This window comes from Rutidosis leptorrhynchoides, chromosome 3 (genome assembly GCF_046630445.1).
Source record: "Rutidosis leptorrhynchoides isolate AG116_Rl617_1_P2 chromosome 3, CSIRO_AGI_Rlap_v1, whole genome shotgun sequence".
In the NCBI taxonomy this organism is placed as follows: Eukaryota; Viridiplantae; Streptophyta; class Magnoliopsida; order Asterales; family Asteraceae; genus Rutidosis; species Rutidosis leptorrhynchoides.
In genome coordinates this window covers 55,701,265-55,715,758 of record NC_092335.1, presented here as the reverse complement: position 1 = coordinate 55,715,758, position 14,494 = coordinate 55,701,265, and the positions used below count along the sequence as shown (strand labels likewise).

Sequence of the window (14,494 nt, the reverse complement as noted above, 5' to 3'; positions counted from 1 at the left end):
TGACAATTTGTAGTGTTGCTCCTTGTTGGTACATGTGTTTAAGCATAAGGTACAAGTGGTTGAAACACAATTTGGTTACCATTCATTTCACTTTATCTTTTAGATAAAGGTGAAATTATATAGATAGTCCTTGTAGTTTGCTCAAAAGTACACAGATAGTTCAAACTTGATTTTTTCAACTAAATAGTTTAGGAGTATAGACTTGTTCCACGGAGAGTCATTTTGTGACGTCCTTTAGTAAGCTGCCGTTAGATCGCCCCATATGTCACACACATGAGGGGTAATTTTGTGTATTCGTACCAAATTTTGTAGTTGAAAATAATTCAAATAAAAAAAAAAAGTTTTAAGCTTCTTGTATCATATGTTTAACTACTTACACAAAATTCATTATCATCCCCAAAACAAAATCAAATCTAAATCATATACAGAACCAAAAATCACCTCCTTCATTATCAAATTATTTCTATCAGATTGTCATCAAATACGATCCAATATTTTGATTTACAAGGATAAAAATCCATCTTTATGAAACATAATTCTATCACATTGTCATCTTTCAAAAGGTAAATAGCTTATAAACTTAGCACAGGGAACAAGTTCATGACCAAATTCAATCAAAGTTCCTAAATGGGTACCTCAACATCCAAAAGATCGAGACTCTGGTACACTCCAAATGGGTACCTCAAAACATAACTACTATTTAGACTTACAAAACATTATTATTTAGACTTGATGATGTAAACATAACTACTTATAAAGATGCAACTGTGATTGGTCATCACCCACTTACAAAACTACAAACTTACAAAACATAACTACTATTTAGACTTGATGATCTCTCTTTTGAATGCAAGTGAAAGTGCACTTAGACTACCACCATTCCCCACCTTGACATCTTTTCTATGGTGAATAACCCTAGTCGAGATGAAGATCTCGAGAGAGTGGTTAAAAGCTAATCGCCGATTGATTGGCCGGCGACCGATTAGTAGTAACGGGGAAAAATCCTTACAGAAACTGCAGGCAAAACCTCATATGGGAAAGAAGTCCTCTCGTGTAGAAGAAGATCCTTCTTTCAGTAGAGTTAACCCCTCTATTTAGGGTTGGAGGAAGGCTTACAAGCCGGCCAAATGGAAACCTGATAAGCTATGCACATCATCAAGAAGCAAAAGCCAACTTCAATATAAATTTATAATCATAAGTTAAGTAGATATAACCAATCAAAATCATGCAAGTACCAGTACCATTATGTCTATCTTGGATGTTTTATCAAAACATGAATATATCTTATTTCCATACACAAATTTTGTGTTTTGAGAAACTAAGGTAAACATGTTCAAATCCAACAATTTGTTAGTACATATTAAAGCATGAAAATATGCTTATGATTACGCTTCAATGAAACAAAAAGAACAAGAAAATGGACTAAAAGGAAAGGGAGATGTAAAACAGTTCTTCCCAAATAAACCAAAAGATGCAAACCATAAAGCATAACTTACACAAAAAAAATCTATAAACTACTCTACGAGATTTACATTTACGCTATCATGGGGAAAGTACCAGAATTTCGAAGTAGTGTGCAGACCGTATATAATATTACTGTCGTCGGAGTAATGACACCTGGCATATTGCGTTTTAGGCTCCACCCAAGTCTCTGGATCAATAGCTGCACCATACACATAGTCGTTGATAAACACTGCATATTTACTTAATGTCTTTGCAGCCGGAAGCCATTTCATATTATCAAAATCTAGTTCGAGCGCCTCGTACAAACCTATTCTCATGAAATACAGCAAAAATAACTTGTCACCTGAACTAACAAATTTTGGTTGTACTACCCGGTACCACTTTCGAACATTCTTCATATTGAGTTGGAAAAATGTAGGCTTTGAAGTGAGTCTCAGTTCATATAAAATATTTTCTTCATGGAGTGTGTATATTTTACCCTTAAACGCAAATAACTCGTGGATTAGGTAATAAGCGCCGAGCCTCTTCCAGACAGTAATTGGTTTACCAGATATCGAGTACCAAACCAAGTTAGAGCATTTGCGCGTGATTAAAAACACCCATGCTGACATGGAACGTGAATAAACGAGAACAACCCTGATGCATTTTGGATACATCGAATTTCTAGAAAAAGGGATTTCAGGGAAATGGAGTCTGTGCCTCGTAATCGGATTCACAAGTAAGAAATCGTTGGTTTTCACGCTGTACAAACTCAAGTAGTCGCAATATACACCGTAACAGACTCGGTCGATACAGTTGGGAACCATGGTGTTGAACCTTCTTCCATCAGAATCCTTTAAATAGAATTCTTTGTAAATACCAGGTTTAGTCACTAAAGATATCAACAACTTCGGGGGTTGACGTTTAAGAAACGCGGCACGGTTAGAGAGTGCGCATGACCTCCATGAACGACAGACCCAACTGAACGAAAGAAAGTCACCAATTCCAAGTTTCATCATGATTAGAAAAAGGACATCTTGGATCAAACTTGACCATATGTCAGATTCATTCTGCTTCTTCTTTCTGGTTATGCTTCTTGTGAAAACCATTTCTACACTAACAAATAAGATAAAAATTTAGACAAATTCTACATAAGATACACAAGTTGTAAACAATTGACAAGCAAATACGTATAGATTGATTTTGACTTCTTATGTTGTAAACTAAATAAGATACACATATTGGGAACTATATATGATATCCTAGAGATTATTATAAACTTCCCTTTTTGATTTGGAAATCAAAAAGGTTCAAGTCGGGAAACTCAATATATTCCAAGCAAATCAAAAAGGTAAACTTGACAAGATATTCCACGCAAATAAAAAAGGTTTAACTAAAGAAACTCAAACAAAAATATTCCAGGCGAACCAAAAAAGTTCAAGTCAAGAAACTCAAACAAGATATTCCATGAGAACCAAAACGGTTCAAGTCAAGAAAATAAAATTCCAGGCGAACAAAAAAGGTTCAAGTCAGACACAATATTCAGTATATATCACCATAAGAACAATATGTTTCAACACAGAGGTCGGAGTGATCCCAAAAAAAAAGCTATCAAGCCTTGAAGTTTAAAAACTAAATCAGTCAATGGAAAACACTTCAACGACGTATTGGTCAAGTTGAATATTGAAAATTCCACTATTCAACTTGAGGGGTATGTTTTGTTGGGTTTATTAGTGGGTTTCCAATATGATGAAGCTTTAACCCAAAGTCTAAAGCCCAACAATTTAGGCCCAAATGGTTTGTTGACTTGGTCAAATATTTGAGGGCATTATTTTGAATTGTGTCCAGCTATCTTCAATTGATACGAGAGAGAGAGAGATCAGATTGAGATCAAGAAAAAGAGTGAAAAAAACTCCATTTCCGTCTACAGTGACAGCAGGACAGAAAAGAGACGATCCCCAGAGATCTAACCGTTGGATCTTCATCAAATTTGGGCTGTGTCTTCCTGACATCAGTGCCAAGGTTTTCAACCGTTGAATTCGTCTAAAGAGGTCTGTAGCTCAAGTTACAGCAGGTCGAACAGTAGCAGAATTTTGGGTGATGTTATTACTCTTTTGTCTTTAATTTCTTCATATACTTGTTGATTATTGTTGTTCAAGAGTATGATGATGTTGTATACCTCTAGTTGATCTAGAGAAGGATTATTGTATTGCTCTCCTTGTTGATGATAGTGGAATTTAAGTGGCTTACGAGTCCCGTGGTTTTTACTCTCGATTTTGAGGGGTTTTCCACGTAAAAAGTCTCGTGTGTATTGTGTGTGCTTTGTTATTTCGTATTTGCTGATTTGGGACAGAATTGGGGCTGATTTGTGGTGATTGTGGTATACCTTATTTGTTAGCATCCTCACGGTTTCATACGGGTCGGGAAAGTGTTGGTCAAACGGGTTTGTTTCCGCTTTGTAGTTTGCCCGTTGTGATTGTTTTCCCATCAAATTGGTATCTAGAGCTAGGTTATTTGATTTGACTTATGTGAAAGATGGAAGCTAATACAAGTAAGATGATTAGTTTAAATGGTTTAAATTATCATGTTTGGAAAGGTAAAATGGAGGATCTTCTTTATGTGAAAGATTATTATTTGCCTGTTTTTACTGAGGATAAACCTGAGGAAAAATCTGATGCTCAATGGAAAATTTTGCATAGACAGGTATGTGGGTATATTCGGTAGTGGGTTGATGATAATGTAGTGAACCATATTACTGGGGAGACTGATGCTAAAGCCTTATGGAAAAAGCTTGAGCAGTTATATGAACGAAAGACTGGGAATAACAAGTTGTTCTTAATTAAGCAGATGATGGCTTTGAAGTACCATGATGGGACTCCTATTACAGATCACCTAAATGCATATCAGGGTATTATAAATCAGCTTGCAGGTATGGGTATCAAGTTTGAGGATGAGATTCAGGGTCTCTGGTTACTTGGTACATTACCGGACTCTTGGGAGACTTTTAGGACATCTTTGTCCAACTCTGCACCGAATGGTACTATCACCATGGAATTGGCTAAGGGTAGTATTTTGAATGAAGAGATGAGAAGAAAGTCACAAGGTTCCTCTTCACAGTCAGATATCTTGGTCACAGAAACGCGGGGGAGAAGTCATAGTAGAGGTCAGGGTAAAAGAGGCAATCATCGTAGCAGCTCACGCAAAGGAAAATTTGCTAATGTTGAGTGTTATAATTGTCATGAAAAGGGGCACACAAAGTGGTATTGTCCAAAGTTGAAGAATGAGAAGAAAAAGGCATATGACAAGAATAAACAAAAGAAAAGTGATGGTGGTGATGATGATAAGGTTGAAGTTAACGCTATCACAGATGAGTTCTTTGTTTGTATTGATTATGATATGATCAATCTTACTCATGATGACACGAGTTGGATTGTTGATAGTGGTGCTACATGTCATGTTGCAATTTGTAGAGATCACTTCTCATCTTACACTCCAGGTGACTATGGATTTGCTAGGATGGGTAATGCCGGGTTATCAAAGATCGTTGGTATTGGAGATGTTTGTTTGAAATTTGACACGGGAATGAAGTTAGTTTTGCATAATGTAAAACATGTTCCGGATATGAGACTTAATGTTATTTCAACAGGCATTCTTGATGATGATGGTTATTATAACGGTTTTGGTAATGGTATTTGGAAACTAACTCTTGGTTCTATGATAGTGGGAAGAGGCAAGAAAGACTCATGATTATACATCACGCGTCCGAAGATCATCCAGAACATTGTTAATGCAGTGGACAATGTTGATTCTACTGAGTTGTGGCATAAAAGACTTGGCCACATGAGTGAAAAGGGGATGTCTATCTTGTTTAAGAAGAATGTGTTGTCGGGTGTTAGTGATATTAATTTGAGTAAGTGTTCTCACTGTTTGGCAGGGAAACAGACCAGAGTTGCGTTTAAGAGTCATTCTCCTTTTCGAATGGAGAACATACTTGATCTAGTTCATTCGGATGTTTGTGGGCCTATGAAGACTAGGACACTTGGTGGATGTTCCTACTTTGTTACATTCATCGATGATCATTCCAGGAAGGTGTGGGTTTATACCTTAAAGTCAAAGGATCAAGTATTTGAAAAGTTTAAGGAATTTCATACACTAGTTGAAAGGCAAACGGGGAAGAAACTCAAGTGTATTCGGACTGATAATGGCGGTGAATACATTGGCAGATTTGATGCTTATTGTAAGGAGAATGGTATTCGACATCAAAAGACTCCACCAAAGACACCTCAGTTGAATGGCTTAGCAGAGAGGATGAACAGAACTTTGGTTGAGAGAGTTAGATGTTTGCTTTCACATGCAGGGTTGTCCGATTCCTTTTGGGGTGAGGCTTTAAATACGGCAGTTTATATTATTAATCTAACCCCTTGTGTTCCTTTGCATTTTGATGTTCCTAACAGGGTTTGGAGCGGCAAAGATATTTCTTACCGTCATTTACGAGTTTTTGGATGTAAAGCTTTTGTTCATGTTCCCAAAGATGAGAGGTCAAAGCTTGATATGAAGACTAAGCCATGTGTATTCCTCGGCTATGGTGAAGATGATTTTGGGTACAGGTTATATGATCCAGTTTAGAAGAAACTTGTACGAAGTCGAGATGTTGTTTTTACAGAAGATCAGATGTTAAAAGATGTTGAGAAGACAAATTCAGTTCCTCAACCTAGTACTGATCTTGTTGATTTGGATCCAGTTACTCCACAACATGTTGGAGATGATGTTCAGAATGATGAACATGGTACTGATGTTGGTGATGCTCCGGAGCAGGTAGAGATTCCAGTACCAGATGTGCCCCCATTTGTCCCACTTAGGCGGTCTACCCGAGACCGTCATCATTCTATTAGATATTCTGCTGATGAGTATGTATTAGTTACTGATGGGGGAGAGCCAGAATGTTATTCAGAAGCAATGAAAGATGAGCATAAGAAAGAGTGGGGTGAAGCTATGCAAGATGAGATGAATTCTTTGCATGAGAACAATACTTATGAGCTGGTGAAGTTACCTAAAGGCAAGAGAGCTTTGAGAAACAAATGGGTATTCAAAGTGAAGACAGATGAGCTTACTTCACAACCAAGGTACAAAGCTAGGTTAGTCGTTAAAGGATTCAGCCAGAAAAAGGGTATTGATTTTGATGAGATTTTCTCTCCGGTCGTGAAGATGGGATCTATTCGAGTGGTTCTTGGGTTAGCTGCTAGTCTTGATCTTGAGGTTGAACAGATGGATGTCAAGACTGCTTTTCTTCATGGTGATTTGGATAAGGAAATCTACATGATGCAACCTGAAGGTTTTCGGGTTAAGGGTAAAGAAAATTATGTTTGTAGACTTCAGAAAAGTCTATATGGGTTGAAGCAAGCACCGAGACAGTGGTATAAGAAGTTTGAGTCGGTTATAGGAAAGCAAGGCTACCGAAAGACAACTTCAGATCATTGTGTTTTCTTTCAGAGGTTTGGTGATGATGATTTCATTATATTGTTGTTATACGTTGATGATATGTTGATTGTTGGTAAAAATATGAAAAGAATTGCGCAGTTAAAGCGAGAATTGAGCAAGTCTTTTGCTATGAAAGACTTAGGACCAGCAAAACAGATTCTTGGCATTCGGATTTTTAGAGATAGAGGTGCTAAGACGTTACATATATCACAAGAGCAATACATTGAAAAGGTGCTTAGTAGATTCAACATGGAGAATGCTAAAGTGGTTAGTTCTCCTCTTACTAACAACTTTAAGCTAACAGATAGAGATTGCCCTACTTCAAAGGAGGATGTTGAGGAGATGGATAAAGTTCCATATGCTTCAGCGGTTGGTAGCTTGATGTATGCTATGGTGTGTACTAGGCCTGATATAGCTCATGCGGTAGGTGTTGCTAGTCGGTTTATGTCAAATCCGGGTAAGAAGCATTGGGAAGCAGTTAAATGGATTATAAGATACTTACGAGGTACTTCAAAGCTGGGTATCACATTTGGAAATGGAAAGCCGATGCTTGTTGGTTATACATGAAATGTCCCGTTCTTATTGATTAAAAACGTTCCATATTAATTGATTTCGTTGCGAGGTTTTGACCTCTATATGAGACGTTTTTCAAAGACTGCATTCATTTTTAAAACAAACCATAACCTTTATTTCATAGATAAAGGTTTTAAAAAGCTTTACGTAGATTATCAAATAATGATAATCTAAAATATCCTGTTTACACACGACCATTACATAATGGTTTACAATACAAATATGTTACAACAAAATAAGTTTCTTGAATGCAGTTTTTACACAATATCATACAAGCATGGACTCCAAATCTCGTCCTTATTTAAGTATGCGACAGCGGAAGCTCTTAATAATCACCTGAGAATAAACATGCTTAAAACGTCAACAAAAATGTTGGTGAGTTATAGGTTTAACCTATATATATCAAATCATAATAATAGACCACAAGATTTCATATTTCAATACACATCCCATACATAGAGATAAAAATCATTCATATGGTGAACACCTGGTAACCGACATTAACAAGATGCATATATAAGAATATCCCCATCATTCCGGGACACCCTTCGGATATGATATAAATTTCGAAGTACTAAAGCATCCGGTACTTTGGATGGGGTTTGTTAAGCCCAATAGATCTATCTTTAGGATTCGCGTCAATTAGGGTGTCTGTTCCCTAATTCTTAGATTACCAGACTTAATATAAAGGGGCATATTCGATTTCGATAATTCAACCATAGAATGTAGTTTCACGTACTTGTGTCTATTTTGTAAATCATTTATAAAACCTGCATGTATTCTCATCCCAAAATATTAGATTTTAAAAGTGGGACTATAACTCACTTTCACAGATTTTTACTTCGTCGGGAAGTAAGACTTGGCCACTGGTTGATTCACGAACCTATAACAATATATACATGTATATCAAAGTATGTTCAAAATATATTTACAACACTTTTAATATATTTTGATGTTTTAAGTTTATTAAGTCAGCTGTCCTCGTTAGTAACCTACAACTAGTTGTCCACAGTTAGATGTACAGAAATAAATCGATAAATATTATCTTGAATCAATCCACGACCCAGTGTATACGTATCTCAGTATTGATCACAACTCAAACTATATATATTTTGGAATCAACCTCAACCCTGTATAGCTAACTCCAACATTCACATATAGAGTGTCTATGGTTGTTCCGAAATACATATAGATGTGTCGACATGATAGGTCGAAACATTGTATACGTGTCTATGGTATCTCAAGATTACATAATATATAATACAAGTTGATTAAGTTATGGTTGGAATAGATTTGTTACCAATTTTCACGTAGCTAAAATGAGAAAAATTATCCAATCTTGTTTTACCCATAACTTCTTCATTTTAAATCCGTTTTGAGTGAATCAAATTGCTATGGTTTCATATTGAACTCTATTTTATGAATCTAAACAGAAAAAGTATAGGTTTATAGTCGGAAAAATAAGTTACAAGTCGTTTTTGTAAAGATAGTCATTTCAGTCGAAAGAACGACGTCTAGATGACCATTTTAGAAAACATACTTCCACTTTGAGTTTAACCATAATTTTTGGATATAGTTTCATGTTCATAATAAAAATCATTTTCTCAGAATAACAACTTTTAAATCAAAGTTTATCATAGTTTTTAATTAACTAACCCAAAACAGCCCGCGGTGTTACTACGACGGCGTAAATCCGATTTTACGGTGTTTTTCGTGTTTCCAGGTTTTAAATCATTAAGTTAGCATATCATATAGATATAGAACATGTGTTTAGTTGATTTTAAAAGTCAAGTTAGAAGGATTAACTTTTGTTTGCGAACAAGTTTAGAATTAACTAAACTATGTTCTAGTGATTACAAGTTTAAACCTTCGAATAAGATAGCTTTATATGTATGAATAGAATGATGTTATGAACATCATTACTACCTTAAGTTCCTTGGATAAACCTACTGGAAAAGAGAAAAATGGATCTAGCTTCAATGGATCCTTGGATGGCTCGAAGTTCTTGAAGTAGAATCATGACACGAAAACAAGTTCAAGTAAGATCATCACTTGAAATAAGATTGTTATAGTTATAGAAATTGAACCAAAGTTTGAATATGATTATTACCTTGTATTAGAATGATAACCTACTGTAAGAAACAAAGATTTCTTGAGGTTGGATGATCACCTTACAAGATTGGAAGTGAGCTAGCAAACTTGAAAGTATTCTTGATTTTATGAAACTAGAACTTTTGGAATTTATGAAGAACACTTAGAACTTGAAGATAGAACTTGAGATAGATCAATTAGATGAAGAAAATTGAAGAATGAAAGTGTTTGTAGGTGTTTTTGGTCGTTGGTGTATGGATTAGATATAAAGGATATGTAATTTTGTTTTCATGTAAATAAGTCATGAATGATTACTCATATTTTTGTAATTTTATGAGATATTTCATGCTAGTTGCCAAATGATGGTTCCCACATGTGTTAGGTGACTCACATGGGCTGCTAAGAGCTGATCATTGGAGTGTATATACCAATAGTACATACATCTAAAAGCTGTGTATTGTACGAGTACGAATACGGGTGCATACGAGTAGAATTGTTGATGAAACTGAACGAGGATGTAATTGTAAGCATTTTTGTTAAGTAGAAGTATTTTGATAAGTGTCTTGAAGTCTTTAAAAAGTGTATGAATACATATTAAAATACTACATGTATATACATTTTAACTGAGTCGTTAAGTCATCGTTAGTCGTTACATGTAAATGTTGTTTTGAAACCTTTTGGTTAACGATCTTGTTAAATGTTGTTAACCCAATGTTTATAATATCAAAAGAGATTTTAAATTATTATATTATCATGATATTATGATGTACGAATATCTCTTAATATGATATATATACATTAAATGTCGTTACAACGATAATCGTTACATATATGTCTCGTTTCAAAATCATTAAGTTAGTAGTCTTGTTTTTACATATGTAGTTCATTGTTAATATACTTAATGATATGTTTACTTATCATAATATCATGTTAACTATATATATAACCATATATATGTCATCATATAGTTTTTACAAGTTTTAACGTTCGTGAATCACCGGTCAACTTGGGTGGTCAATTGTCTATATGAAACCTATTTCAATTAATCAAGTCTTAACAAGTTTGATTGCTTAACATGTTGGAAACATTTAATCATGTAAATATCAATCTCAATTAATATATATAAACATGGAAAAGTTAGGGTCACTACAGTACCTACCCGTTAAATAAATTTCGTCCCGAAATTTTAAGCTGTTGAAGGTGTTGACGAATCTTCTGGAAATAGATGTGGGTATTTCTTCTTCATCTGATCTTCGCGCTCCCAGGTGAACTCGGGTCCTCTACGAGCATTCCATCGAACCTTAACAATTGGTATCTTGTTTTGCTTAAGTCTTTTAACCTCACGATCCATTATTTCGACGGGTTCTTCGATGAATTGAAGTTTTTCGTTGATTTGGATTTCATCTAACGGAATAGCGAGATCTTCTTTAGCAAAACATTTCTTCAAATTTGAGACGTGGAAAGTGTTATGTACAGCCGCGAGTTGTTGAGGTAACTCTAGTCGGTAAGCTACTGGTCCGACACGATCAATAATCTTGAATGGTCCAATATACCTTGGATTTAATTTCCCTCGTTTACCAAATCGAACAACGCCTTTCCAAGGTGCAACTTTAAGCATGACCATCTCTCCAATTTCAAATTCTATATCTTTTCTTTTAATGTCAGCGTAGCTCTTTTGTCGACTTTGGGCGGTTTTCAACCGTTGTTGAATTTGGATGATCTTCTCGGTAGTTTCTTGTATAATCTCCGGACCCGTAATCTGTCTATCCCCCACTTCACTCCAACAAATTGGAGACCTGCACTTTCTACCATAAAGTGCTTCAAACGGCGCCATCTCAATGCTTGAATGGTAGCTGTTGTTGTAGGAAAATTCTGCTAACGGTAGATGTCGATCCCAACTGTTTCCAAAATCAATAACACATGCTCGTAGCATGTCTTCAAGCGTTTGTATCGTCCTTTCGCTCTGCCAATCAGTTTGTGGATGATAGGCAGTACTCATGTCTAGACGAGTTCCTAATGCTTGCTGTAATGTCTGCCAGAATCTTGAAATAAATCTGCCATCCCTATCAGAGATAATAGAGATTGGTATTCCATGTCTGGAGACGACTTCCTTCAAATACAGTCGTGCTAACTTCTCCATCTTGTCATCTTCTCTTATTGGCAGGAAGTGTGCTGATTTGGTGAGACGATCAACTATTACCCAAATAGTATCAAAACCACTTGCAGTCCTTGGCAATTTAGTGATGAAATCCATGGTAATGTTTTCCCATTTCCATTCCGGGATTTCGGGTTGTTGAAGTAGACCTGATGGTTTCTGATGCTCAGCTTTGACCTTAGAACACGTCAAACATTCTCCTACGTATTTAGCAACATCGGCTTTCATACCCGGCCACCAAAAATGTTTCTTGAGATCCTTGTACATCTTCCCCGTTCCAGGATGTATTGAGTATCTGGTTTTATGAGCTTCTCTAAGTACCATTTCTCTCATATCTCCAAATTTTGGTACCCAAATCCTTTCAGCCCTATACCGGGTTCCGTCTTCCCGAATATTAAGATGCTTCTCCGATCCTTTGGGTATTTCATCCTTTAAATTTCCCTCTTTTAAAACTCCTTGTTGCGCCTCCTTTATTTGAGTAGTAATGTTATTATGAATCATTATATTCATAGATTTTACTCGAATGAGTTCTCTGTCCTTCCTGCTCAAGGCATCGGCTACCACATTTGCCTTCCCCGGGTGGTAACGAATCTCAAAGTCGTAATCATTCAATAATTCAATCCACCTACGCTGCCTCATATTCAGTTGTTTCTGATTAAATATGTGTTGAAGACTTTTGTGGTCGGTATATATAATACTTTTGACCCCATATAAGTAGTGCCTCCAAGTCTTTAATGCAAAAACAACCGCGCCTAATTCCAAATCATGCGTCGTATAATTTTGTTCGTGAATCTTCAATTGTCTAGACGCATAAGCAATCACCTTCGTTCGTTGCATTAATACACAACCGAGACCTTGCTTTGATGCATCACAATAAATCACAAAATCATCATTCCCTTCAGGCAATGACAATATAGGTGCCGTAGTTAGCTTTTTCTTCAATAACTGAAATGCTTTCTCTTGTTCATCATTCCATTCAAATTTCTTCCCTTTATGCGTTAATGCAGTCAAGGGTTTTGCTATTCTGGAAAAGTCTTGGATGAACCTTCTGTAGTAACCAGCTATTCCTAAAAACTGGCGTATGTGTTTCGGAGTTTTCGGGGTTTCCCACTTTTCAACAGTTTCTATCTTTGCCAGATCCACCTTAATACCTTCTTTGTTCACTATGTGACCGAGGAATTGAACTTCTTCCAACCAAAATGCACACTTTGAAAACTTAGCGTACAATTCTTCCTTCCTCAATACTTCTAACACCTTTCTCAAATGTTCACCGTGTTCTTGGTCATTCTTTGAGTAAATAAGTATGTCATCAATGAAAACAATGACAAACTTGTCAAGGTATGGTCCACACACTCGGTTCATAAGGTCCATGAACACAGCTGGTGCATTAGTTAAACCAAACGGCATGACCATAAACTCGTAATGACCGTAACGTGTTCTGAAAGCAGTCTTTGGAATATCATCTTCTTTCACCCGCATTTGATGATACCCGGAACGTAAGTCAATCTTTGAATAAATAGACGAGCCTTGTAGTTGATCAAATAAGTCATCGATTCTCGGTAGTGGGTAGCGGTTCTTGATGGTAAGTTTGTTCAACTCTCGGTAGTCGATACACAACCTGAATGTACCATCTTTCTTCTTGACAAACAAAACAGGAGCTCCCCACGGTGATGTGCTTGGTCGAATGAAACACGCTCTAAAAGTTCTTGTAATTGGCTTTGTAGTTCTTTCATCTCGCTGGGTGCGAGTCTATAAGGAGCACGAGCTATTGGTGCAGCTCCTGGTACAAGATCTATTTGAAATTCAACGGATCGATGTGGGGGTAATCCCGGTAATTCTTTCAGAAATACATCAGGAAATTCTTTTGCGACGGGAACATCATTGATGCTCTTTTCTTCAGTTTGTACTTTCTCGACGTGTGCTAGAACAGCATAGCAACCTTTTCTTATTAGTTTTTGTGCCTTCAAATTACTAATAAGATGTAGCTTCGTGTTGCCCTTTTCTCCGTACACCATTAAGGGTTTTCCTTTTTCTCGTATAATGCGAATTGCATTTTTGTAACAAACGATCTCCGCTTTCACTTCTTTCAACCAGTCCATACCGATTATCACATCAAAACTCCCTAACTCTACTGGTATCAAATCAATCTTAAATGTTTCGCTAACCAGTTTAATTTCTCGATTCCGACATATATTATCTGCTGAAATTAATTTACCATTTGCTAATTCGAGTAAAAATTTACTATCCAAAGGCGTCAATGGACAACTTAATTTAGCACAAAAATCTCTACTCATATAGCTTCTATCCACACCCGAATCAAATAAAACGTAAGCAGATTTATTGTCAATAAGAAACGTACCCGTAACAAGCTCCGGGTCTTCCTGTGCCTCTGCCGCATTAATATTGAAAACTCTTCCACGGCCTTGTCCATTCGTGTTCTCCTGGTTCGGGCAATTTCTAATAATGTGGCCCGGTTTTCCACATTTATAACAAACTACATTGGCATAACTTGCTCCGACACTACTTGCTCCGCCATTACTCGTTCCGACACCATTTGTTCCTTTCGTTCTATTAACCCCTGGTCCGTAGACCTCACACTTCGCCGCGCTATGACCATTTCTTTTACACTTGTTGCAAAATTTGGTGCAGAACCCCGAGTGATACTTTTCACACCTTTGGCATAGCTGTTTCTGATTGTTGTTGTTGTTGCGGTTATTATTGTTGTTGGGATGATTGTTGTAGTTGCTGTTGTTG

General features: G+C 36.4%; 1 protein-coding gene across 1 annotated transcript; it reads right to left on the bottom strand.

Moving 5' to 3' along the window:
- Positions 1–818: 818 nt before the first annotated feature.
- LOC139899993 (uncharacterized) lies at positions 819–2,552 on the bottom strand. The gene is made up of 3 exons (XM_071882811.1): positions 1,618–2,552; positions 1,117–1,173; positions 819–1,014 (listed from the first exon to the last, which is right to left on the bottom strand). Exons 1-3 carry the CDS (start codon positions 2,550–2,552, stop codon positions 819–821), a joined length of 1,188 nt encoding a protein of 395 aa, XP_071738912.1.
- Between the last annotated feature and the right edge of the window lie 11,942 nt (positions 2,553–14,494).

What these genes read in the sequence shown, in the direction of transcription:
- LOC139899993 (XM_071882811.1), bottom strand. Translation starts at nt 2,552, where the DNA reads ATGGTTTTCACAAGAAGCATAACCAGAAAGAAGAAGCAGAATGAATCT. An exon ending in CCTAAAACGCAATATGCCAG is followed by an intron (nt 1,174 to 1,617) that starts GTGTCATTACTC and finishes TTTATATTGAAG; the next exon opens with TTGGCTTTTGCTTCTTGATG. An exon ending in GGTTTCCATTTGGCCGGCTT is followed by an intron (nt 1,015 to 1,116) that starts GTAAGCCTTCCT and finishes TTTTGCCTGCAG; the next exon opens with TTTCTGTAAGGATTTTTCCC.